This window comes from Camelina sativa, chromosome 9, assembly GCF_030686135.1.
Source record: "Camelina sativa cultivar CO46 ecotype springtype chromosome 9, ASM3068613v1".
NCBI classification, from domain to species: domain Eukaryota; kingdom Viridiplantae; phylum Streptophyta; class Magnoliopsida; order Brassicales; family Brassicaceae; genus Camelina; species Camelina sativa.
Genome location: NC_141888.1, coordinates 6,974,051 through 7,001,817, shown reverse-complemented (window position 1 = coordinate 7,001,817; position 27,767 = coordinate 6,974,051). Strand labels below are relative to the sequence as shown.

General features: G+C 40.1%; 1 protein-coding gene and 4 pseudogenes across 3 annotated transcripts; all 5 read right to left on the bottom strand.

Moving 5' to 3' along the window:
- Window positions 1-1,911: 1,911 nt before the first annotated feature.
- LOC104715074 (uncharacterized) lies at window positions 1,912-12,884 on the bottom strand (annotated as a pseudogene).
- Window positions 12,885-13,754: 870 nt separating this feature from the next.
- On the bottom strand, window positions 13,755-15,457 carry LOC147937844 (uncharacterized; annotated as a pseudogene).
- A 1,072-nt stretch (window positions 15,458-16,529) lies between these two features.
- Window positions 16,530-23,962, bottom strand: LOC104710649 (DNA repair protein UVH3). 2 transcript variants are annotated; one of them, XM_010427282.3, is made up of 17 exons: window positions 23,727-23,962; window positions 23,390-23,640; window positions 23,119-23,285; window positions 22,976-23,033; window positions 22,359-22,483; window positions 22,149-22,272; window positions 21,758-21,835; window positions 21,618-21,671; window positions 21,318-21,502; window positions 19,557-21,240; window positions 19,229-19,423; window positions 18,788-18,873; window positions 18,465-18,702; window positions 18,232-18,368; window positions 17,847-17,931; window positions 17,320-17,748; window positions 16,530-17,225 (listed from the first exon to the last, which is right to left on the bottom strand). In XM_010427282.3, exons 1-17 carry the CDS (start codon window positions 23,812-23,814, stop codon window positions 16,701-16,703), a joined length of 4,509 nt encoding a protein of 1,502 aa, XP_010425584.2. In that variant the 5' UTR covers window positions 23,815-23,962; the 3' UTR covers window positions 16,530-16,700. The 2 variants fall into 2 exon arrangements, with proteins under 2 accessions (XP_010425584.2, XP_010425586.2); XM_010427284.2 differs by having other exon boundaries at window positions 21,758-21,831; window positions 23,727-23,928.
- Window positions 23,963-24,403: 441 nt separating this feature from the next.
- LOC109126374 (uncharacterized) lies at window positions 24,404-25,619 on the bottom strand (annotated as a pseudogene).
- A 373-nt stretch (window positions 25,620-25,992) lies between these two features.
- LOC109126527 (uncharacterized) lies at window positions 25,993-27,502 on the bottom strand (annotated as a pseudogene). The gene is made up of 2 exons (XR_015565817.1): window positions 27,136-27,502; window positions 25,993-27,055 (listed from the first exon to the last, which is right to left on the bottom strand). The product of XR_015565817.1 is annotated as an uncharacterized LOC109126527 (transcript).
- Window positions 27,503-27,767: the final 265 nt, after the last annotated feature.

Here is a 27,767-nt window from a genome sequence, read left to right as displayed (position 1 = left end):
ACTGACAAAGTTATGTGTAAAATCCACCGCACAATTAGCTTATCTGTCTTTTTGTCCCGACATCTCTCTCCTCCCCGCCTCTCAATTTAGATTCAAATTACAAACTTAAACTAAGCATTTTTAAGATTATAAGTTTATAACCCTTATTACTAAAGGAGATTGAAATGTTTCTTGGTTAGAGACATTGTTTTTAAAAAACAACATTGACTATGATTTGTGTTCGTATTTAGTTTGGATACATGTTTTTTTTTTAGACTTATTAATAGATATAAGCTAAAAGTATAATATTCATAGAAAAACCTTATTGGAATCAGTATAAATAATATTTATAGATAACCAATATAGCTTTGTTCTTATAAGCCTTTTTGGTTAAACTGAAATCAAGTTAAGAAATGATGAATCTGGCTATTAATATTATGCGGAATATTTCTTCTATTTGTTACATTATTATTAGAAAATACCCTATTATTTAGTATCCTAACAATCTATCTTAAGATTCACAACTTAAAAAAAAAACTCATTTTCAAGGTTAACAATTTTAGATGATTATATATATAGTAGATATTTATATCCGTACCACAAAGAATTATATATGATAAACATGTATACTACTAGCATCACAAGAATTCACGATAAATTATCTCATGCACCACACTTATGATCGAGCGATTTACACGAAATTATTAAAGTAATGATGAACGATTTGCTTGCAAAATATTAGAGATTTTCATTAAGTTTGTGTAGAATTAAGCCTTTATCTGTCACTAGTGGAGTATAGTTTTAATCAGCCTGGTTTTAACGATATTGTTACAAAAACTTCATAGTTACTTTACCAAAATATGACTTTGGAATTTGTTATATCTTAAGGAAATTTCAATAGCTTATACGAATACGACTTATACCAAAATGCAGGTATTTAAGATACTGTTCAAAAGAAAAAAAAGCATTCTCAATTTATTTAAAGCAAATTTACAAGAAATATGTATTTTCAGTGATGTGAAGTGATAAATGTCTAGACAGTAGACACACGTCAATTATTAAACGTATATCCAGTCGCATCCTTTTGTAATTTTTTTCGTCATTTTGATTTCTATATATGATATCATTCAATGCTAATTTTTTTTATGTTTTTTTCATCATCACATCGTTGCATGAGGTATGGAAGATTGATCAAGCTCGTGTCTGATGTTTGGGAACGGAGCATGTTCTCAAATCTTGGTCGTTTTTCAATAATTATTTCTTACCCATATTTCAAGATATATTCTTCTTGCCATACACAATATTGCAACAAAACAGAACTCAATCACACAATGTTAAAATTTAAATTTGAATTTTGGTTTGATTCAGTATATTTTTGGTTTTAAAAAGTGGGTAACTAATAACCAATTAAAAATTTATGCCGTAGTGAACTGATTACTATACCGATTTCAAACCAAAAACCAAAAAATCCAGTTTTTCAATTCGAACAAACCAGTTTGGGTTAAAATTGTAGGTCTAGATGGGTAAGTTTCGGAAGAGAGCTATAGCTTCTCTACCTGTGTTTTAAATGGCGAGAGGCGAGGTGAGACTACGAAGGTCTCGCTTTCGCCTTGAGCCTAGGTGCCAAGGAGCAAACGCCTCTGCTGCATGAGGTGAGTCTGCACACAAAAAAAAACATACAGGTTAGTCACTGATCCCTTAGTTTTATTAACACAATTTGTAAGTCTAAAACATAGATCATTTGAAATATATAGAAAGAGACAATCCAATAATAGTAAAACAGAGAATTGAAAACAAAACTAAGGAAAAGCCAATCCAACAAAGTTTTAAGCTGAGAACTAAAAACAAAACAAAGAAACAGCCAATCCAACAAAGTTTTAAACTGAGAACTGAAAACAAAATAAAAAAACAGCTAATCCAAACAAAGTAACTCTAAAAATCCATCTCATGATTCTCCTCATCATCATACTCAACATCTTCCACACCCGCTTGAGTGTCCTCATCTCCTCTAAAATCTTCTTCAATTTCATTCTCATCATCTTCATCAATCAAAGTCAATGGAGTTATAGATGAACTTTGAGATGGTCTTGGAGCTGGATTGGAGCTTGAGGCTGTATTCTTCCCTTTCTCAGCTCTACTTGCAGATTGTGCTGATGTTTTTTTGGCTCTAGTAAGATAGTTAGGCTCATTTGCTCCAGAAGCTCTGCTTACCACATCCCATGTTAAGTTACCATCTTCAAACACTAGATCATACTCAACACTAGACACCTCATCCATTATTCCAACCAGCCACTCATTACGATTATCAATATCTTCTAGGATGATCAGATCAATGGTGTCTTTCAGCTTGTAACGTCGTTGTAAAGTGCGATTGTACTTAACAAACACCAAATCATCAAACATTCTTGAGCCAATCGATTCCTTTTCTTGGTAGGGAGATGTTGAAACACACTCCAGTTTCTCTCACAACCAGTTGCACTTCATGTGAGACTAAGAATTTTTATGGCAAAGTCTCTTAGTGTTGATGTAGATCCTCCATAAGAAGACCACCACTCAGCTGGTGCTTTTATTTCCCTTTGTCTTTTCACCATGGGTAACCCAAAGAGTCTAGCATTTTTAAACAGTGTCAACTCTGAGTCTATCTTATCTTGAGTTGCAATTTCAGGAACCAACTTTCCAATAACCTTGTAGAGACCTTCCATAACCTCTTCACAATTCACCCCAGATTCTAAATTATACTGAAATTATGGATTCAAAAAGTAGCCAGCAGTATGCAAAGGAAGATGGAGTTGACAATCCCATCAATTATCAATGATTGCAAATGCATATTTGTACTATTCGTCCTTCTCATTGAAGGTCCTAGCAATGACCTCTTTAGCCCTATCCATAGCTTCGTAAATGTACCTCATAGCTGGTTTTTTCTCTCCGTCAACCAACCTAAGAACCTTAACTACATGCCCTGTCAACTTCAGTGCAGACAACGCGCTGTGCCAAAATCTGTCGCTCATGATGAACTTTTTCACATTCATTGCTCCTAAATCCTTTGGCCACTTTGAATCATTTCATTATTCAGAAGCTACAAAACTCCTCAGGTTTTTCCTCTGCTTGTGATACTGCGCAAGTGTGATGAATGATGTAGCAAATCTAGTAACTGCTCGTCTATGTAGATTTGCTTGGTTTGTGAGTTTCTTCATCATATTCACAAGAGAAGTGTGAATATAGATGTAGTAGTTCATGTAGATGCAGTTCTTGATTGCAGACTTCATGAAAGGAAGTTTTCCTATATTCTCACACATGAGATGTATGCAATGGGCTGCACAAGAAAGCCAATACAGATGTGGTCATTTCGCCATTAGCAATTGGCCTACAATAGTAATAAAACACAAAGACTTGTTAGTATCATTCTAAAAAAAAATCAGAAAAATTCAAAACCTTATAAAGTAACAAACTCACCAGCTTTTACATAGTATGATGCATTGTCCATTATCACTTGGACAACATTAGATTTCCCAACTTCTTCCACCATACGATCAAGCTTATCAAACAGAAAATTAGCATCTTTCACATCTGTTGAAACATCAACTGATTTGATGAAAACTGATTCCTTTGGCGAGTTAACAAGAAAGTTAATAATGTCTTTTTGGACAACAGAATCATGCCATCTGTTAGACATGATTGAACACCCTTTAGTTACCCATTCTGTTTTGTGCTCTACCATCAGATTTTCTGTTTCTTTTTACTTCCTTCTTCAGGAAAGGAATCCGTAGCTCATACATAGTTGGTGGTTTAAAGCCACACCCATATTGACTAACTAATTCAAGTGCTTCTCTAAAACTATCAAAGGTAATTGCATTAAACGGAAGCCCTGCATCATAGAACCACCTTGCAATAGCAGCACATGCCTTGTCCCTAAGCTCTTTATCAGATTTTCCAGAAACTTCTTTTTTGTCCCCCCTTCCTTTCAAGATATGTAACATCCGTGAACCGAAATCCCGGTTTGGGAGTTGCATCGGTCGATGCAGATGTTGCATCGGTCGATGCAAGGTCGAGTTCCTGCGTTTTGACTTAAGTCAAACGCTACGTTTTGGGTAAAGGAAAACCCTTAAGATCGTGTTTTGTCTCATTAGGCGTGTTTAGCCACTTTTGAGAGAAACAAAAGAGAAAGAGAAGTGTTCTTGGTGTTCTTGGTGATTCCTGGAGATTTGAGGCTATTCCTGTAGAGATCTGTAGCTGGGATCGTTGTAGGAACTTCCTAGAAGCTTTTTCTTCTTGTGTTTGGGTTCAGATTTGTCTTGGCATAGGTAAGTGCAGGACCATGGCTTATCTAAGCTAGAGAACTCTTTAATCTGCTTGATGTGTGATGTTAGACTTGTTAGATCGTTGCTATGGACGTTAGGAAGCTTTCTTGTGGCTTGGGATCGAGTTTTGTGGTTGTAGGAATGAAGATCCAGTGAGAAGCTTCGGGGAAAACACGATGCTCGGCATTGCATTGGTTGTTGCATATCTTGCGTCGGTCGATGCAAGTGCGAGGACGGCGCGTAAAACTCTAGGGTTTTCATGTTATGTCGAGCATGCGTCGGTCGATGCAGATTGGGTGTCGGTCGATGCAACTTCTGTGTTGGTCGATGCATCCCCATGTGGTGTCGGTCGATGCATGTTGGTGTCGGTCGATGCAGAGTCCTGGTTTGTCGTTTGCTGTTTGTTGATTGTTGTTTGATGGTTAGAGATGACTCTATTGCTTGTGTGTATAACCCAGTAGATGGGAGGATTGCCTTACTGAGTGTTTATAAAATACTCATGCATTGCAATATGTGTTTGTGGTGCAGGTAAAGGCAAAGTGTGATCGTGGAATCAAGACAATGAAGAGGAGGATGTTCTAGGGACTCGGTTTGATGTTGTCTGGCAATGCTAGGTTGCTAGAGTTGAGTCATTAGAAACATTGCCAGGTTGCTGGTTTTATGCTATAGTATTGGTTTTTATTATTGGATATTGTTGGATATTGTTATTGGTATGGTTATATCGCTGTTGATTGTGATTGTGGTTAGGTGGCTAGTGGGTATGGGACCACTAGTTGTAGTTTATTTACTATATTATATTTATTATTTATTATTTAGAAGAAAAAAAAAGGTCGGTCCTTTCATTTTGGTATTAGAGCCTTTACGGTTCTAGGTTTGGGTTCACTAGGTTCTGTTGTGATGTTTGGGATTACATGTCTTGATTGATTATGTGAGTTAGTCAATTGTGTGTGGCATGGAGTCCTAGAACATCCTCTTCGAGCTGACTGTGTGATTCCACGGTGAGTTTATGTTTCTGTGTTATAATAGTAATTGTTTGCTTAGTCTTCTGTTCATGGTAGTGTAGATGGCTAGAGATGGTGCTGTTGCTGGTCGTGGTCGTGGACGTGGACGTGGACGTGGTTGTGGACACGGACGTAGTCGTGGTAGGGGCAGAGTCCCAGAGGTTAGTGAGACCGAGGACCAGAGTGTGACAGCGAGGGTGTTGGCGAGTCGCAGGGTGTTCCGGGGGATTCAGTGAGTGTGGCCGGAGGGGGCGGTGTTGATGCTCCAGTGGCCGGTGATGCTAGGGCTCCTGGTGTGGGAGTTCCAGCGAGAGGAGTCCCTGGTACTGACTTTGCGGCTCAGTTGTTAGAGCGGTTACCACCAGTGGTACCAGCTTAGGCTCAGGTAGTGCCACCAATGGTGGCAGAGGAGTGGCAGCCAGTGGCTGCAGATGTGGGAGTTCATGGACGTTATTTATCTATGCTCAAGGAGATGAGGGTTCTTTTCAATGAGAAGTTTTTGGGTGGTACAGACCCTACTGTTACTGATGCGTGGAGGACGAGTGTGGAACGTAACTTCCATACTCTGAGATGTCCTGAGGAGTTTTGGGTGGACATAGGGGTCTACCATTTGAGTGGTGATGCTGAGTTGTGGTGGAGATCAGTGGCTGCTAGGAGACTGCAGCGGGAGATGACTTGGGCTGACTTCGTCTTGGAGTTCAACCGTAAGTATTTTCCTAGAGAGGCATTGGATCGGTTGGAGGTGTAGTTCCTTCAGTTGTCTCAGGGGACACGGTCAATGCAGGAGCTGGACTTGGAGTTCAGTCGACTTCTATGTTATGGGGTTTGGGCTATGGAGTCTGAGGAGGCTCAGATCAAAAGGTTTTTGGGGGCTCTACGTGATGATTTGAGAGTTCATTGTAGAGGGCGGAGATATGCTACGCGTGTAGAGCTGGTTGAGACTGCAGCAGAGATTGAGGAGGATATCCGGGCACAGTCAATGGTGGCTAGTCCAGCAGTTCAGCCTAGTAAGGCTCAGCAGCAGGGTGGTTCTAGCAGGGGCGGTAGGCCTGCACGGGGAACCAAGAGGAGGTGGGAGGCTACGCAGAGGCCGAGTGGTGCGAGTTGCTTCAGTTGTGGGAGCAAGGATCACAAGGTTGCTAGTTGTCCCAAGAGGAGTGCTCTGACGGTAGGGCCTCAGGTATGTTATCATTGTAGGGAGACAGGGCTCATCATGCCCTTTTGTCCCAAGTTGCAGCCGGCAGCAGTGGCAGCGTTGCAGCAGGTGTAGCCTGGAGGTCAGCAGGTGGAACGGATTGAGCAGGCACCACAGGTTTACACGACAGCAGAGACTGGTGGAACCAGTGCCGGGGCGATCACAGGTATAATTTCTGGTACTTAAGCTTTGTGAATTTTTAGTAGGTTCGGATTTTATGTTTTCTTGTGATAAAGTGTTAGGTTCTCAACACATGAGGTTTGTGTAGGGACCTTGTTGGTGGGCGGGTTTAAGTCCCATGTTATGTTTGATTCTGGAGCTTCTCACAGCTTTATTACTCCGGAGTGTGCAGAGAGCACGGGGATCAGAGGGGATCCCGGAGAGCATTCAGGAGTTGTCAGAGTTGCGGGAGGCAAGTTCCTGAGAGTTATTGGACGAGCTAGAGGAGTTGATATTCAGATCGCAGGGGAGTCATGGCCAGCGGATTTACTTATCAGTCCTGTGGAGTTATATGATGTCGGTTGCATCAGCATATGGTGCATTTGAATTGCCATCGGGGTAGAGTGGAGTTTGAGCGTCCAGGAGGGAAGTTGGTTTTTCAGGGTATTAGACCGACTTCAGGGAGTCTCGTGATCTCAGCCATTCAGGCGGGGAAGATGATCGAGAAGGGCCGTGAGGCTTATTTGGTTACTATATCTATGCTAGAGTCAGTAGGGAAGTCTATGGTTAGCGGGATTCCGGTAGTGGAGGAGTTTGAGAATGTGTTTCAGTCTTTGCAGGGATTACCACCATCTCGGTCGGATCCTTTTACCATTGAACTGGAACCAGGGACGACACCGTTATCCAAGGCTCCTTACAGAATGGCTCCAGCAGAGATGGTAGAGCTGAAGAAGCAGCTAGAGGATTTGTTGAGTAAGGGATTAATCCGTCCTAGTGTATCACCGTGGGGAGCGCCGGTGTTGTTTGTCAAGAAGAAGGATGGGAGTTTCATGTTGTGCATTGATTATCGGGGTTTGAACCGGGTTACTTTGAAGAACAAGTACCCTCTTCCCAGGATTGATGAGTTGTTGGATCAGTTGAGGGGTGCTACTTGGTTCTCTAAGGTAGATCTGGCGTCGGATTATCATCAGATACCGATAGATGAGGCAGATGTGAGGAAGACTGCTTTCAGGACGAGGTATGGGCATTATGAGTTTGTGGTGATGCCTTTCGGGTTGACTAACGCGCCAGCAGCGTTTATGAGATTGATGAACAGCATGTTTCAGGAGTTTCTGGACGTGTCTGTCATCATTTTTCATCGACAATATCCTGGTTTATTCTAAGAGTCCTCAGGAGCATACAGTTCATTTGAGGGCAGTTCTGGAGAAGCTGCAGGAGCAGAAGTTGTTTGCCAAGTTAAGCAAGTGTAGTTTTTGGCAGTGTGAGATGGGTTTTCTGGGTCATATTGTTTCTACAGAGGGAGTTTCTGTGGATCCGGAGAAGATTCAGGCTATCAGGGATTGGCCTAGACCGCATAATGCCACAGAGTTCAGGAGTTTCCTTGGTTTGGCAGGTTATTACAGGAGGTTTGTGCAGGGTTTTGCAAGTAGAGCATGCCCTATGACTAAGTTGACAGGGAATGATGTTCCTTTTGTGTGGTCACAGGAGTGTGAGGAGGGCTTTGAAAGCCTTAAGGAGATGTTGACTACTACGCCAGTGTTGGCTTTGCCAGAGCAGGGGGAACCCTATGTGGTTTATACTGATGCATCTAGAGTTGGTTTGGGGTATGTGTTGATGCAGCATGGGAAGGTGATTGCCTATGCTTCACGGCAGTTGCAGAAGCATGAGGGAAACTATCCTACTCATGATTTGGAGAAGGATGCTGTTGTTTTTGCCCTGAAGATTTGGAGATCATATCTTTATGGTGCAAAGGTGCAGGTGTTTACAGATGATAAGGCTAACACGATTGCAGATGCTCTGAGTCGGAAGAGGGTAGCTTCGGCTCAGGAGCAGGAGATGGAGTCTCTGGTAGGAGAAATCAGTGCTTTGAGCTTATGTGTTGTTTCATAGGAACCGTTGGGTTTGGAAGCAGTGGATAGAGCAGATCTTCTGAGTAGGGTGCGGTTGGCTCAGGAGAAGGATTTAGGGCTGGTGAATGCCTCAAAGGATGTGAATTCAGAGTATCAGGTCTCTGATAATGGTACTATCTTGGTGCACGGTCGGGTTTGTGTGCCCAAGGATGAGGAGTTGAGACAGGAGATCCTGAGAGAGGCTCATGCGAGCAGGTTTTCTATTCATCTAGGAGCGACTAAGATGTACTGTGATCTCAAGAGGTACTATCACTGAGTCGGGATGAAGAAGGATGTAGCTAGTTGGGTCTCGAGGTGCGATGTGTGTCAGCTAGTGAAGGCTAAGCATCAGGTTCCTGGCGGTTTGTTGAAGAGTTTACCCATTCCTGAGTGGAAGTGGGATATGATCACCATAGATTTTGTGGTAAGATTGCCAATGTCACGAACCTTTGATACTATTTGGGTCATTGTGGACTGGTTGACTAAGTCAGCATATTTTCTGGCCATTAAGAAGACTGATGGAGCAACGGTCTTGGCTAAGAAGCATGTGAGAGAGATAGTCAGGTTGCATGGGATGCCAGCAAGCATTGTGTCTGACAGGGATTCAAAGTACACTTCTGTGTTCTGGAAGGAATTTCAGGCAGAGATGGGCACTAAGGTGCTTATGAGTACAGCTTATCATCCCCAGACAGATGGACAGTCTGAGAGGACGATCCAGACGCTGGAGGATTTGCTGAGGATGTGTGTGTTGGATTGGGGTGGCCATTGGGCAGATCACCTGAACCTGGTAGAGTTTGCTTACAACAACAATTATCAGGCGAGTATTAAGATGGCTCCTTATGAGGCTTTGTATGGGAGACCATGTCATACACCGTTATGCTGGACTCAGGTGGGGGAGAGGAGCATGTTTGGTGCTAGTTTTGTTCAGGAGACCTCAGAAAAGATCTGGGTTCTCAAGCTGAACATGAAGGAGGCTCAGGATAGGCAGAGGAGTTATGCTGATAAGAGGAGAAGAGATCTTGAGTTTCAGGTAGGAGACAGAGTGTACCTCAAGATGGCCATGTTGCAGGGTCCGAACAAGTCATTGACAAAGACTAAGTTGAGTCTGAGGTTTATGGGTCCGTTCAGAGTGATTGAGCGGGTGGGATTGGTAGCATATAGGCTGGAGTTGCCTGAGGTTATGCGTGCGTTCCATAAGGTTTTCCATGTGTCTATGTTGCGGAAGTGTCTCCGTGAGGGTGAACAGGTGTTGGCTAAGATTCCTGAGGATCTTCAGCCTAACATGACTGTGGAGGCGAGACCAGTGAGGGTTCTCGGAAGGAGGATCAAGGAACTTCGGAAGAAGAAGATTCCTTTGATGAAAGTCCTTTGGGACTGTGATGGTGTTGAGGAGCAGACTTGGGAGCCTGAGGCGAAAATGAAGGCAAGGTTCAAGAAGTGGTATGAGAAGCAAGCCACGACTTGAGCTTGTTTTGCCTGGTCCCATTTGTAATCCGTGGCTGGAGCAGGAATGGAGTATTCCAGCCCATCTCTCTTGTTTACTCGGTCGCTTGGGGTGGTTGGTTGTGCCACTCAGTAACAAGATGAGGTGGTGCTCGGGGTACAAAGTTTCCGTGAGGGAGGGTTTTTGGAGGAAAGTTTCCTGAAGTAGAAGTTTCCAAAAATGGAAAGTGCTAAATATGGAAAAATTTACGGGAGTTAGAATTTGTCCATTTTAGCGGTGGAGAGCTTTGGAGGGGCTTGTGTGGCCTTAGTGGCGGACTTTCGAGTCAGTGTGCCCGTGTGTGGTGGTCTTTTTAGACATTGTGTGGCCTTTGTGGCCTTTGTGGCGGGCTGTTTAGCCGTGTGTGGCCTTTGTGGCGGGCTGTTCAGCCATTGTGTGGCCTCTGTGGCGGTCTGTTTAGCCAATTGCGTGGCCTTTGTGGCGGGCTGTTTAGCCAGAGTGCCTGTTTAGGCGGTCCTTCGGGACAGATAGTCTTTGTGACGGTCCTTCGGGACAGATGGTCTTTGTGACGGTCCTTCGGGACGAGTGGCCTTGGTGGCGGTCCTTTTTAGGACATTTGTTTGGCTTTGGTGGCGGTCTTGTTTAGGATATTTGTTTGGCCTTGGTGGCGGTCCTACTTAGGACATTTTGTTTGGCCTTGGTGGCGGTCCTCTTTAGGATATTTTGTTTGGCCTTTGTGGCGGCCGTTGTGGCATGTATATGATCCTTGTGTGGTCATGAGGTATTACAGTGAGGGGATATGTGGTTGGTAGGACATTGAGATGTTTTACGCGAGCTACAGGAAGGAAACCTGTATAGGGATAGGACTCAGACGTGTTCAGAATTGTTTGCTCGCGGCTCTTGGAGAACTTAGGTTCTCCTAGTACTGCCATATTCAGAGACTTTGTGGCTTGGGAATATGGTTGGTATATTGACTTCGGATGACGATCCGGGGGCGCGCTGTAGGGTGGCAACCCGAGAGACGAGTTTGAATTTTTCTTATATAATGGCATGCGGGCTTGGGCCCGATGAGGAGCCAATATTTGGTATGCAGACTTAGGTCTGATGAGGAGCCAATAAAAAGTCAAGGTTTAGGCCTATGAGTAAAGGAAAGTCCAAAAGTCGAGAGCAAATGACGCCTGGAGCATGAGTCTATCACCTAGAGGTGACCTTCTGTAGATCAGTCGTAGGAGTGCGGGCCGTGGAGACGGTTGCACGAGAGTCCTTGACTGATGGTTGTTTGAGATTCAAGGACGAATCTGGATTGGTGGGGGAGAATTGTAACATCCGTGAACCAAAATCCCGGTTTGGGAGTTGCATCGGTCGATGCAGATGTTGCATCCGTCGATGCAAGGTCGAGTTCCTGCGTTTTGACTTAAGTCAAACGCTGCATTTTGGGTAAAGGAAAACCCTTAAGCTCGTGTTTTGTCTCATTAGGCCTGTTTAGCCACTTTTGAGAGAAACGAAAGAGAAAGAGAAGTGTTCTTGGTGATTCCTGGAGATTTGAGGCTGTTCTTGTAGAGATCTGTAGCTGGGATCATTGTAGGAGTTTCCTAGAACTGTTTTCTTCTTGTGTTTGGGTTCATATTCGTCTTGGCAAAGGTAAGTGCAGGACCATGGCTTATCTAAGCTAGAGAACTCTTTGATCTGCTTGATGTGTGATGTTAGACTTGTTAGATCGTTGCTATGGACGTTAGGAAGCTTTCTTGTGGCTTGGGATCTAGTTTTGTGGTTGTAGGAACGAAGATCCGGCGAGAAGCTTCAGGGAAAACACGATGTTCGGCATTGCATCGGTTGATGCAAGTGCGAGGACAGCGCGTAAAACTCTAGGGTTTTCGTGTTATGTCGAGCATGCGTCGGTCGATGCAGATTGGGTGTCGGTCGATGCAAGTGTAACTTGCATCGGTCGATGCAGCTTCTGTGTCGGTCGATGCATCCCCATGTGGTGTCGGTCGATGCATGTTGGTGTCGGTTGATGCAGAATCCTGGTTTGTCGTTTGCTGTTTATTGATTGTTGTTTAATGGTTAGAGATGACTCTATTGCTTGTGTGTATAGCCCAGTAGATGGGAGGATTGCCGTACTGAGTGTTTATAAAATACTCATGCATTGCAATATGTGTTTGTGGTGCAGGTAAAGGCAAAGTGTGATCGTGGAATCAAGGCAATGAAGAGGAAGATGTTCTAGGGACTCGGTTTGATGTTGTCTGGCACTGCTAGGTTGCTAGAGTTGAGTCATTAGAAACATTGTTAGGTTGCTGGTTTCATGTTTTCTGATGATTGGTTATTGGATTATTGGTTATCTTGTTATTAGATATTGCTTATGCTATAGTATTGGTTTTTATTATTGGATATTGTTGGATATTGTTATTGGTATGGTTATTCCGCTGTTGATTGTGATTATGGTTAGGTGGCTAGTGGGTATGGGACCACTAGTTGTAGTTTATTTACTATATTATATTTATTATTTATTATTTAGAAGAAAAAAAAAGGTCGGTCCTTTCAAGATATCATGAGGAGTTGGAAGAACATATCTATCCATTAGACCCTTACGTTTCTTAGAAGGTGGCTGACTAGGCTGACCTTCATCCTCATCTTCATATTCCACATCGTATATAGTGGCTTGTGGTGTGGCATCATTTGAGTAGTGGCTTTAACTTCAGTCTTGTTAAGCATGAAAGTTTTCACTTCTTCCCTCACACCGTCTTTAACTAGATTTTAGGCAGTAACATTCCTAAAACCACCAACAATATGCTGTTTTGCACGTTGAACTCCACCATTGGTGATTTTCTTACAAAAGATACACATAAAACTACCATGTTTACCCGAAACAGGAGTCGTATATTTCCATGCTGGATCTCTTGGCTTAGTAGGATCAGACATGATGGAGAGTTTGAAGAAAGAAGAGTAAGAAGAAAGAGTAGGGAGAATGAAGAAAAAGCAAGTCGAGAGAAAGGCTGGAGATGTGAGAAGAGGCTGGATACGTGAAAAGTAGTTTATATGCACGATTTTTAATAGGGTTTTTAATTTTTAGCAATCAAATCATGTATGCATATGTTTCGGAACAATATAAGGCAAATAAATATCAACTTTAACAATTGTTACCTTTTATTTCAATAGGCGCCAAACGCTCTGGAGCGAGATTCACGTCAAGTAGTCAAGGAGCGAGCACCTTTGCATGATAGCCTTGCCTCAGATACTAGAGGCGGTGAACCTTGAGCCTAGGCGCGCCTAGGCCTCGCCTTTTAAAACACAGTTCTCTGCACTCTTGATTGATTTTGTATTACAATTTGTAATTATTAACAATTGTTACCTTTTATTTTAATAGGCGCCAAACGCTCCGGAGCGAGATTCACGTCAAGGCGTCAAGGAGTGAGCACCTTTGCGTGATAGCCTTGCCTCAGCTACTAGAGGCGGTGAACCTTGAGCCTACCCTTGCCTTGAGCCTAGGCGCGCCTAGGCCTTGCTTTTTAAAACACAGTTCTCTGCACCCTTGATTGATCTTGTATTACAGTTTGTCTTTATTAATACTTGAGATATTGATATTGAAGACGTACGCGCCTTGCTTACTAATCCAAAGAAGCGAATTGAAAAATCTTGATATCAAAAACACCACTTAAACTATACTAAATATGATATTCATAAGTTATTCACATCTACTTGAACTTGCGGAGTCTTGTCAAATTTTTAAAACCTAGTACGTAGTTCGGTAGTTGCATAGAATATAAAAGAGAATTAGTATTAACTCACCAATTACTTTGGAGAGCATTTCCCTCCGTCGACATTAATTAACTCACGCAATGCTTTGGCGAGCATTTCCGTGCATTGAAAAGCCTTGTCCAAATCTCTCAGTCTTCTACATACACACACACACAAGGACAGAGTTAGGATTTCTCCTGCTCCCACATTGTAATGTGCAAGTGACATGTTGTTCTCCACTAACAACCTGGCTTTACCGAATAACACCTGTTTCTCTGGTGGGGTTCGGATCTCCTCAGCTATCTTTTTCTTGAAACTTGCCATGCTTCTTTCTGATAACGAAAGCACTGTTTTCTCAATGACGTTTAGCTCACAACCATCGACATCAACAATAGAAATCCTGATTGTACACCAACCTGGGTGTTGAGCGAGGAACTTGTCTTCTGGAACAAGGCTAGGCTCGTCATCAGACTTTTGTCTCTTTACCTCTAGTTCATCCTCAGGTGGTTGTGGTGGCAGCTCTTCATGATTGTTAGCAAAATCTTTCACGAGAGAAGCATGCCAATGAACCATAGACGTAACCCCTCCATCTAGCCATTTCATCTTTTGGAGAGAATCCCACTGATGAAGTTGAACAAGATGGAAGAAACCATCATGAATGGCCGCCATAAAAGCGTTACTCTTACTTATCATTATCCTGATTAGCTCCCTCTTGTTGATTCAGAGAATGGTATTCTTTACCGGTTTACCCTTCTCCACGTAAGGAGCATAATCTTGATGATCAGGTCCGTCTTGTTGATTCTGAGAAGGTACTCGGTAAGCTTTTGCTTGTAAAACGAGTGAAAAGGATCAGACGTCCACATAAAGCTGTATCTTGCATTATATATTTGCGTAAGATTGCATCATCAGCTTCTCAACAAACAACCCCATTTTGCAAACGTAATGCGCCATCGACTCGATATTATTTCTGATGATACCTGGAGGTGGCTCATTGACTTGGGTACTACTAGAGTACTAGTTCTAGTTTCTTGAATCTGAGAAAGGTATTCACTAAGCTTCTGCTTGTAATATCCGTGTATGGGATCTTCTGGGCTCCTCAGAAAGTTGAGGCTTGCATCATTAAATTTGTAATTCGCATACCTCTATAAACAATACAGCTTCCAACAACATTGTTTGTGATCAAGGCCCAACAAAACTCAGGTCCAGCTCAAGCCCATCAGTTTTTGTACCCAACTCACGCCAACGTTTACCTGCAAAAAAAGACAAAGACATAACAGATAAAATCAGAGGTTTGGTAAATGTTGCAGAAGACAAAAACAGAAAAAACAGAGAATCAACAGAAGCTGCAGGAGGTCCGACAGTAACATTACAAAATAGGTTTGAGCTTCTAGGATCATGTGATATTGAAGACAACTCACACCAGCTGGACAAGTGTAGAAGGATCTAGACTTTAGGGTTTTCTTTTTTTCGGCAAAAAAAAAAAAAAAAAAAAAAAAAAAGACTTTAGGGTTTTAACATTGTATCCCTATAAGTTGTCAAAAAAAAAAAAAAAAAACATTGTATCCCTATATAAACACAAAATCTTTGTAAGAGAAACTTAAGGTTGAAGAAATAAGAAAACAAAGTTATTTCTATTTCTCTATCATCTTCAACCTCTTCTCGTACTTCATCCCGTTTTTGGCAAAGAAACGTGCCATTTTCTTGGCAAGAGCTTTACTTGACTTGTTTTGCAAATCATTCTGCGTCGAACTTGACATTTTGTTTTCCTACAAAAACCACAAAAAAGATTAAAACATTAAAATCAGATCCTTGGAATTTCAGTTTTTTTACTTAAATATATAAAAGTTCCGCCACAAACAAACTATCAAAATCTACCGAAATAGATTGAATATATAAGGCGATTGTCAAAGAAACAAGAGATCCATCGATAGGATAAATATGATGAGAAATCCAAGGATTACTTAATTAGGACTTTCGGAGAGAGATAAGAAAACATCGATACCTCAGCCGGTAAGAAACAGCCCCGCCGCGATAAACGCCGTGACCGTCGTGTAGAAGCGGAGAGAGAACGACTTGGAGAAATTTACACAACCAACGAGCAAAGTAGTTGCCCTAAACGAAACTTGTGTCTTAGGTTTTCGAACGGGCCTCTAATGTCGGTCCATTCTAACTCGTTAATAAGTAGTTTTCTAAATTCTTGGTATAAATAGTTCTTTTTTTGAGAAAGACGGGTAATGTATGATGAAATGATGATGTTTCTTCAATTCGAAGGAATACATAAGCAAATCAAAGCACACGCTCATGATTTGTTTTGTCTTTTATTAGATGAAAGTTTAGGCGTTACTTAGAAGAAGATCTAGAAAGCTGAACCTTGCCAAAAAAAAAAAAAAAAAGAAAAAAAACAAGGAACAGATTATACACAAAAACAAGGAATTGGTTTGCCTTAAAGAGCGATATTTAGTGTAAGAACCTTTAGCATCTAAAAAAACAATGGTTCTTTTGCATTGCTTGTTTTGATGACAATGGAACCAACAGTAGGGACTAACACTCGATTCTCTTAGCGTTAGCGTTGATCTTAAAATCATAATAGTACTAGGATGTCAAAGTTTCGTTGTTCACACGATTTCTTTTTAAATTTAAACGCCATAATAAAGAATTTCTAAAAGTTCGGGTCATATGTTTATTTCCGATCATTCTAATTGCAGAATAGTAAACGTTGATTCTGTGATTTAGTCAGGTTTACTCTCTTGTTCGATTAGAGTAATGTAGGTAAAAGTTAAAGTTTAATTAGGTTTTATAAAGAAATTGTTTTTTCTTTTTGGTGTGACATTGAGAGCCGAGAAAATCATGTATAAAAGTTGAAAAAGCAACATGTACATGAAGGTAAATCCGGCAACCCTTTCCTACAAAAACAAAAGTTGTAGCTTCAAGATTTTTATTCACATTGTTAACTTTGCCAAACGTTTTTACTTCCTACTTAGCGATATAGTATTAAATTGTTCAGCTCTTCCTTTTCTTTCTCTTCAAGAAAGGCATAGCACTTAATCCCCCAACTGAAGAATTCCCAAATTCAACCTCAACATTTTTCTCCAATGATGATGCATTATCTTCTTCATTTCGACGTTTACCTTTCTTTTGTCCTTCTTCACTCTCCATATTTAACATCTCTACATCATCCTCCATTGCATCTTCCTCTGCTGTTTCATCTTCATCTATACAGAATCCGCCACCAATCACTCTGTAATCATCGATAGCTTTATCTTCCAAATGAGCATCTCCAATCTCATCCGCTTCATCTACACAGAACCCACCTCCCGTTTCAATATAATCTTCAGAAGGACAATTGTTGATTGATGCATCTTCGATAGTTGTTTCATTCTGTGTTCTTTCTGCAGAGACATTTCCTACTCTACCTTCGTCATCATCTTCCAAATTCTCCTTAGGGGATTCTCCATGGCTTCTTGACTCGTCCAGTTCATCATCTTCTTTTGCATTGTACTTCACAGGATTCCGAGATCGTATTGACTGGCGAATGACAAATAACATAGTGAACCCACAACATAAACAACTGAAACGAGTAATATTTGTTCCATAATAAGAAAGCTAAATTAAGGCTTACCCTTCGCACTTTTTGAAGATTGCCTGCTTCTGCCGGCAACTCTACTACCTTGTCATCATCATCAGAAGTGCCGTCTGATAGCTCAAGGGGATCTTTTTGAACTCTTCCTCTTCCTCTTCCTCGTCCTCTTTTCTGGGCTCTGCCTCTGCCTCTGCCTCCACTACTAGATGGTTTTTCTAGGCACTTCCTTTTGTTTTTCACTTTCTCATTGGCTTTAGGTGAGTCTTTATCTGAAGTGTTGATATCTTCAGTTTCTTGAGGAGCAAGTCTTTTCTTATTTCGTTTCCTTGGACCTTCCTGGAGAGTATGACTCGCCACTTCTGAAGATAGACCTCCGCCAATTCCTTTGACAGCTTTGTTGATTCTTTTACTACGGATCTTTGCAAATCTTTCATTAAAGGAATAGAAAGCTTCTATCCGAAGTTGCGTCTTTGTGGAGCAAAAGAAAAAAAGTCAAATTGTCAGATTCTGTTCATATGATCAATCATATGCATATTGAAGATAAGAGATCAAATGTAGATGAAGACCTCGCGCTTTTCATACTCCTTCAAAACTGGTAGTAGTAGATCATCTGTTTTCTTGCCGTTCCAACCAAACTTTTCCCAGCATAGCCTTCACAAAAAAAGTGATACTACAGAATCAGAACTCAGGACATTGTTTCATATATTGGAAGTAGTTTATTACAGAAACCGAGCCCATCGGACAAATCATGAAAGAAATTTGGGCTTCTACTTCAGATTCGCGAAACCTTTATCACGCCCTAAGTGGCTTCACAAATATAAAGTCAAGCTATGCCATATTGTCTGAAGGAAGCTAGATAGTAGATGGTATTAGTTCGCAAACCTGGTACTAACAAAGGATGATCATATTCATACCCAATATTGATAAAATGTTTGGTAAAAAATGACTTACTTTCTAAGAACTGACAGATCAGGCTTGCCCCATGAGAAACCTTCAGTCGACCGATCCACTTGTGGATTTAAGTAGGCTGAAATAACAGCCTCACTAGGGAAAGTTGATGGAATATTCCAGTTCTTGCTTACCTTTCTCTGTAAATTTTAAATGGTAAATCAAACTAGTAGAAAGGTTTTGTCAATTTGGACCATAATAAATTAAACATTAAAGTTCAGATGAAAGAGTAATACATGTTTATCCATGAAGATTTGCTTGATTTCTTCAGTGTCATCAGTGGAGGCACCTGCGATGACGTCTTTATTATCCACAGAGCCAGACCCATGCTTCTTTACCTTCGAACCTGTTTTTGCATCAGCCTTTCCTAAAATGGTAGGATCAGGTGATTCAACCCATTCACGAAATTTCTGAAGCCCATCCTCCTCGGGAAAAGCAGTCACAACTTCAATAGCGTTGACGATACCAATACCACTGCATGTCAAAACAATTATGATATCAATTACATAAAGAACCGGACTTTGACCCTATGCGGCTAGAAGTTAAAACCTACACTAACCTGATTCCTTCTGTATAATCACTTCCTAGGAGCATTGCCATGCGGATTATTTTATCTCTGGTCAAGCCTAGCTCCTTCTCAATGTCCTGAAAAATAAAACAGGTTAGAGACGAAGAAATCACCATACAAATGAAAAACCGAATGTACGGAAAATGTAACTGTAAACAGATCAATAGAGACAAATATATCAACTTACTTACTACCGAAAAAATGTATCAACTTATTCCTGATAAAGGCAAATGTATAACTTACTAACGAAAAAGTAACAATCCATAGGACGCTACAGAAGTGCTAAAATGTTATAAAAGAAGACAAGCCACAGATAGTATGAAAGCTAATGTGAAACTGAAGAAGAAAATAACTCATCGCAGCAAAAGTAAAAAGAACTGATTTCTTAAATCCACATGTATGAAAACAGAGTTTACAGAAGGATATGCACACCTTCATTAAATATGTCTCCACATATTTGCGATCATCAAAAATATTTTTGTACACGCTCCTTGCTCCAAACAAGAATACATCAGAATCATCAGTGACAATGCCATCAACAAGGTTTAATTGTTCCATAAATGCACACTGTGCCTCTGCTTCCATGGGAGCTATGATGTATGGTATGCCAAATATTTGGAGTAGCTCCTAAGGAAATCCAAAATTGACAAAAGCATGGTGAATTTGTTGTCAAATCAAACCGAACAGAAACTTCGAAAGGGTTGCCAGAGGGCTGCATAAAGACAATTGATTCATATGTATTAGGAGACAACGGACAAACCTGGCATTCTGCAAACATCTCACTGCTCACAGATTCAGCATTCCGCTCAAGTTTCCTCTGTTCATCCCCTAAACTTACGAATTCTTGGTCCAGAACTCGAATTTCCTCCTCTATATTTGCTTCTGAAAATTCAACAGGCACACCTTTCCCTTCTAAATCTATTGAACTGTCAATATTTAAAGTGTGCTCGTTAGAGTGATTTTCCTCCATTCTTTCATTGTGTGAATCTATGTCATGTAGTATCCCTATTTGCGATCTGATGACATCACGAGAAGGGTCCCCAAATTTAGTGACTGGACTCTGGAATTTGCGTCTACTATAATCTCCCGTATCATCCATCATGATAGATGAGTCACCGTCAGCATTACCTTTTTCGACACCACCGCAAATAGCTGTGTCACCAAGAAAACCAGTTCTCTCCTCATCAGCTATGGGCATAGCAGACACTTTGACAGATTCTCCACCAAAACTTTCAGAATCTTCTTCATTGTGCTGTTTAGCCATGGTGGACAGCATGCGGCTTTGACTAGCAACATTAAATGCTTTCTCGGGTGAGATAACTGACTCTACCTTTGGCAATTCATTTCTCACATCACGGCTAAAGTTATTAGAACCAGAAGAAGGGTGTGTACCAAACTGTTTGGTAATCCCTTTCTGACCATCTGGATTGTCCGCTACAGAAGTGTTGGACAGCTCATTTATAGCACCACTGGTTTTCAAGTCTGTTATTTCGTCAAGAAATCCCTCTTGTTCAGCATCACCAACGGTTTCCCTAAAACAAAGACTATCTTGGCTTGGCTTGTCAACATGGTTTACCCTTGCTGATTGTTTTTCTTCAAGAAGGATATCCCCAGAATCCTTATCATGTAATTCAAGAAGACTTTTCTTGATAGCCTCCTGCAGATCAGCTTCTTCCTCCAGATAGCCTTTTGTGAACTTTGTTACTGTATCATTCTCGGTGGAGTTACTGGCATATTCAAAACTATTTTCTTCCCTTGCTTCACCCTCATCGATACTTATATGCTTGGGGGTATGCTGATTGCTTGAATTCACTTCAAGCTTAGTGACAGAAGTATTCTGTTCAACAGGCACTTCTTCCCAATCACTGTCAGAAGCCCATGGTGAAGAGTCTTCTTTAGGATCATTTTCTGTAGAACTGATTGTCACCGGTCCTCCAGCTGCCAACTGAAGAAACATATCATCTTCGTCATTGAGATCTTTTCCATCACCATCATGGTCAAATGATATCTCTATTGAAGATGGATTTTGCACCATGGAATCATCATTCGGGATCTCCAGGTTCATAACATCATCTTTCTCAACAGGTGAATTTTCAAGAAATTGGTCCTCAGTAGGAAAGTTCTCCCAGGCGCTGAATGTTTCGTCATTGTTAGCCAGAGAATCAGAACCTGTTCTCTCCTTTTCTTTCATCAAATGTAAGTTCCTCTGGATATCACGCGTCATTTGGATTCCCATGTGTCTGTTCCTTATTCTAAAACGCCCCCTTTCATCTTTATATATTTCAATATTTTCATCAGGATTTGTAGGTTCATCCCTATCCAACTCAATGGTGGCATCTGATTTTTTCAGCGAGGAAGCATTCTTAACGGGGACTGGCAAAGACTGCTGTGACGTATTCTTTTGGTTTTCATCATTTCTTCCTTCTCTGGCAGACACAAGTACTCTAAATAACAAAAATATCAGTTGATTTCTACTACGAAAGAACCTTATTCTTTAATAAGACTTCAAACTGAAACTCACTCTTTATCACCAGCAAAGGAAGATGAGAATATAAACTCTCTGTTGGCTTCCGAAGCTATCCTAGAAGTTTGAACTCCACCAACAGCCCTTCCACCAGCAGATCTCTGAACTTCATTTATTTCCCGACGGAAGGCTACAGTTTTAAGGTATGCTTCTATTTGCAATTCAGAAAACTTTTCAGGGGCCTATACACTCATAACAAGAGAATTACTTCCATAGTCAGTGTTCCGCACCTCCTCATACATAAAGATTCAAATACATAAATAGAGCTAGAATGAGCCAGTGATTTATGTAACTCACCTTCTTGACCTTTTGGTACTTTTGCCGGTTTTCTGCCATCAATTTTTCTCTCATCTACAAGTAAAGACATTACTAAATAATTTAAAACGTCCATGAAATTCAACATGATGCAAAAATATGGTGCAAAAATAGGTAATTACCTGAACAAGGAGATCAAGTTGCATGGATGGAGGAAGAGAAGCCAACACAGCTGGGTCGACATTCCCATCCATTACTGGCTAGAAATGTAGACAAAATATTATTAGCAGAAGACGATTGAGGATGGTACAGTATCAGATAACTCCTTAATAAAGAGGAAAAAGCGAGCACAAAATTCCAATGACATTATCATGATTCTTTTCTAAGCAAATGAAGATTTCATCTAGATATAGAGATTTCCCTTAGAGGACCAGACAAGTTGACAACTGTTGTTAATTGCTTAACTAATAAATCTTCCACTTAACCAATTTATATCCCCTGAATATAAGTGGTCTGTAACTTCAGAAACAGTAAATAAAACGAGAAAGATGTAGTACAAAGACCACAGATTACCAATAAAATTTCCTCATCTTCGTCGCTGTCATCTTCCTCAGATAGGATAGCTGCAGCTGAAGTTGATGCTTTGCTGGTAAAGATTCCTTCTTCTTCTTCTTCTGCTGCAAGGGATGCAGCCAACCTATACCAAGACAGGAAAACACGAAATGACTGCATGCAAATAAACATCTTCAATCAATATCTCAAACTCTCATTTACTCTGCTTACATCTCATCCAAATTTTCCTGATAATCCTTCCCCTGTATTGAGGAATCATGTTCCATATTACGCTTCATTTTGTTATCTAGGTCATCCCCATCCAACAAAACTCCCTTTCCCTTGGGATCATCCTTCTACAAATTACCAACAAACAAATCATAGACATTATATAAATCTCAACAATAAAATTACTGAACAAAGAGTGACGGTAAAAGAATTGACAGATTATAGATTGGCCATAAATATACCATGAAGAAATCAATACCATGTTTTCTACCAAGTGTTGAGTTACGTAAACAGATTCTATAATCACTAAACTACGAAAGATGCAGGGCCAAGGGCATGTGAAAGCAAAGAAATAACATAAACTGGTAAGACATCACAACAAAGCGTAAATAGATTTCCCAGCTCCTGGTTCATTACCGCAATATGCATGATTGATGGCATAAAACGGAACAAAAAGAATATCAACTATGACATACACAATTAGCATCAAGTTATTTTGAGTGTGTCAGTGCTAAAAAAAATCCTAACTAATGAACAAAAAGAAGTGGGATACTTAGGAACACAAATCACCTAAGGCAGTCCAACAACACCAACTAATGTTTTTATTTGCATTCACTTACCGTGGACTCTTTGATGACCTCACCAACACCTTTTCCTCCAACCATAGATGCTGGAGATCTACATCAACTAAGCTTGTTAACGCAAATTCCACCAACAAAATTGAAATTTACTGTTAAAGTTAAACCAAAATTTGATAGCTTACATCTCCTCAGAAAAACTAACCCCTACATCATCTTGCTCTGCCGAATCTCGCAACTTATCTTGCACAGAATCAGAAGACACACGTTTCTTCTCTCTATCACTATCATTCTGCTTCAGTCTTTGATTCTTAATATCTTTAGCTTGTTCCTTAAGCCTCATATCCTTAAGCTAACATCAATAAATCCCAAAAACCAAAGAAATTTACTCAAAAAACTTGCTAAATTTTAAGCAACAACACCAATTGGAAACTAGTTAAACACAGGAAAACAAACCCGATTAAGCAGCAATTTCTCAGCGGTTTTGCGGATTTTGGTCTGTGCGTTCTCACGTTGACGACGACGAGCAATAACAGTGCGTCGTTTCAATGCCGGAGTTGCTCCGTCAAAGACGAAGATAGGTTTAGTCCTTAGGAACAAAAGCTTACAAATCCTTCGGAAAAATCCGATCAAGTGTGCGTTCTGAACCATATCTCCCTTCTCGTCACGCATCGCTTTGATAAACTGTACCATCCATATACTCGCATCTGCAACATCATCAATTAATACCTTCGAATTCGAGGAAAGAAAAAAAAAAGAATACAATTGAAGTTGGATCGTCGGAGATTGTTACCGATGGCTAATCGTTTGTTGGCTAGGGTTTCGACGGAGACGCGGCGACCTACAGGAGCGAGAAGCTCCCAAAGACCTTGCACTCCCATTTTTTCTCAGTTTCTTAATTTCTTTCACCGATACTTCGCCGTTGAATCTGCCGCCATCGGAACCCTTTATATATATACGCCTTGAAGATTGACGGCGGTCAAAAGTTATACGGTATCGTTTCATGCTCTCAGGCCCGGTTTATGAGCTAACTAAACCGGTTCAATATTGGCCATACTAAGGATCTGAATGGTGACCGCGGTTTTTGTTGTGCAGGGAAAGCGGTTTTGGAGTGCGGTACGGTTCAACTGCCGTACGTGCGGTTTGCAGGACAAGTGCGGTTTATACAAAATAAGCGATACAGAATGATATTTGATTGGTGAAAACTATTTGCGGTTCAGTATTAATTGTGTGAATGGTAAAAAAAGAAAAAGCGGTGCGGATTACATATATTATAAATAAATTTATTAATAATTAGTATGTTTGTATATTATTGTAAGTTATGAATTAATAATAAAAATAATTGTATTTATAAACCTTAAATAATATAGTTGATCAAAAAGTAAATTTTTTTTTTGACGTATTGATAAAAAGTTCAACTATATAAAGATACGGTTTTTTAAAAAAAAATTATCGATTACTTTGATTTTCTCATAACATATTTGCAATAGTATCTCTTATTTGCGTCATAGCTTCTCCATCTGCTATCTTTGTTGCATCCATGTCACTTATATCATGCTCAAAATTTTGGTTGTTGTTCGTCTCAGTTGTTACACCTGCGAAATCTGCATCCGAGAAATTTGAAATCCTGATGAAATTATGTAGTCCCACTGTAGCCATTACCACTTTTTTCTGAATTTGAACATTATATCTTGGAAAATCATAGAGTATCCTCCACTTCTTCTTCCAAATTCCAAACATTCTTTCTATAACAGAACGTAAAGATGCATGACATTGGTTGAACAATTCATGTTTATTCCTTGGAGGAGGACCAAAATGAAACTGGGACATATGATATCTCACAACTCGATTTCGTGATGATCTATAAGGAGCAAGAAATCCTTGTTTGTTTGGATAACCAGAATCAACGAGATAATACTTATCTGATGGAGGCAAAGGAAACTCGGTATCACTTTGTTGTGCCATCTGCAGAACAGCTGTATCGTGGCATGATCATGGTGCTCCATTCCAGATATATGTGAATAACATATTCAAATCACATATTGCCATGATGTTCAATGATGCATTATCGTGCCGATTCCAATACATTCCTTGTAACTCAGGCTTTACTTTGACGCACACATGAGTCCCATCCATAGCTCCAACGAATCCACTAAAATATGGCCAATATCTTCAGTCTACTTGAAGTCTTTCAGGAATGCGATACAACTCTTGTCTTGTTGGAGTTTTAATATAATCACATGCTAATAACTCTGTTGCCTTAAGAATTTCCCTAAATTTTCTTTGCACAGTCTCTTGATTTCGATCAAATCTTAAACCAACATCCCTTTGAACTTCATTGTGCCCACATATCTGTAGAAACATAGCCACACTCTCCTCAATCCCTACATTTAATGTTGGTTGTAGACCATAGTTTATTTGCAACATATTACATAATGATGTGAAACATGGAAGTGACATTCGTAATAGTTGAAGACAAGCAGCATCATCTTGTTGTAGTCGACGCCAAATATTCCTCCATCCCATACCTCCATCGGTTTGCGCTGGTGCTCTTTGAAAATATCGATCATTATAAGTCAAAGCTGGTTGAATTACTAATTCTTCAAATTGTTCATTTTCCAAATTCCACAGTTCAATTCTCTCTTCATAATTGAGATTATTGAGGCCTTGTGATCGTAGTTGACATATATGAAATGCCTGAAATTCATTACAAACGACATGTCATTATACATATATTATTTTAAAAGAACAAATTACACTAAATTTAAAATAAAATTTTAACATAAATGATCCAAAAAAAAACAAATTGATAAAATGAAATTACGACAAATTAATCTTCATCTCCTACATCGCTTTGATTACTTTCATTTGGTCCTTGAGAAGTTCCCCAAATATTGAAAAAACCTCCTGGTCTAGGTGTTTGTGGCATTTGTCCACTTTCAAAATAGTTTGTGAAACCGAGACCAGATGATGATGTTTGTTGAATGATAGGTGAAGTTTCTTGTTGAGTATTCCTCATATTTTTACCTTGGCCACCAAGTGAAAATCCATACCGAACATTTACCGGAGTCGTTCCTGATGATCCGCCTTGTTGAACATTTTGTGTTTGTTGCCATGGTTAAATGTTTGGCGGTGTGCCCCAATGTGAAGCATTTGGCGGTGTGCCTCACTGTGGAGCATTTGGCTGTGTGCCCTACTGTGGAGCATTTGGCTGTGTGCCCCACTGTGGAGCATTTGGCAGTGTGCCCCACTGTGAAGCATTTGGTGGTGTTCCCCATTGTTGATAACCAGGTCCCCAAAAACCAGGTGAATTTTGCGCTTCTAAAGTATTCCCCACAGATGATGGACTGTTGGATGATAGACCTCCTGAATGTGGACTCCCAAATGAATGGCCTGTACCTAACTGTTTTGGCACATCTTGGTTATTCCGAGAAACACCAGTCATCGCTTCCAACAATTGTAGCTTATCCTCGTTGGTGCTTGAGCCTATGTCAATGAAATACTTACGCCAAAATACTTGCTCCTTAAGTGCATTAATGCAGGCCCAATAAAATCTAGTATGTTTGGGAAGGTCAAGATTAATAAATATCGCTTCTGCCTTTTTAAATTCATCGTAATCATCTTGGTCAAAACCACCAGGACGTAGTTGTTGAAAGCTTTGTCATTGGAATTCTCTATAGCCAGCAATGGTGTCTTGTATTGTTGTCTCAAAAGATTGTCTCCTACGAGTTCCTCGTGAACCACTGCCAGTAGAAACTCGTGAGCTTCCTCCAGATCTTTGTGAAGTATTCCCACGTCTGGTGGTTGACTGCAAATTTAGCCTCCCTCGTTGTTGTCCTCTATGAGCAGAATTTTGGTTCGTGTCATCATCATCAATGGTAACACGAACACTTCTTCTTCTTCGTCTTGCGTCACAGGAATTTGTGGTGGAACGTCACCACTATCGCTGTCTGAATCATCATGATCCTCTTCATCATTTGCATCTTCATTCATCAACTGTTCTCTTCTTTGTCGAGCAGAGTGTTGAGATTGAGATTGAACATCATGTAATATGAAACATCGTTGCATCACATCCCAAAATTGAGGTGGCTTTCGGTTCAAGCTTTTTGTTACTTTGCATCCCTGTAAATTTAAATTATTTAGATTCGTGATACCAAAATTTAAAACATATCTTGATGAGTAGAAGGGTTATTTTTACTTACAAACTCTTGATCCTTCCACCATGAGTCAGATGCATACATCATGGATGTATCAGGATTAACCGTGATTCCGGTTTTATGCATAAGAACCTTCCACCTCTTGTAACTTTTTTTGTATTCATCAAGTTTGTTTTTGAAGAATCCATAAGTTATATTCATGTTGAATGCTTGGTTAAATTTTTCTACCATATACTCTCTACCGATAGCAGTAGGATTCTTAAGAGTATAATTATTCATCGCAATTGCTTCGTCGAACAATTGAATTAGTGTTTTTTCGTGAATGTACGACCATTTATACTTGTGTTTGTTTTACAAATTCCGTAAATACAATGTCACTTATAATTCTTATTTTAAATTTTTTTAAAAAAGAAGTCAAAGAAAATTTACCCGTACTGTTGTTTTCGTGGGAGGAGTTGAATTTTCTGTTGGCTGATTTGAATTTGTTTGTCTAGAAGGATTTGTGTTTCTTCGACGGTTAGAAGACATATCTACATTTAATGAAAGTCATCAATTAGTATACATTTAATAAAGTATTAATAATTTTTATTGTTAATAAGAATTTTTTTTAATATATTTTTTTACTTCCAAACTAATATATATTGTTATATATACATATACATATATATATATATATA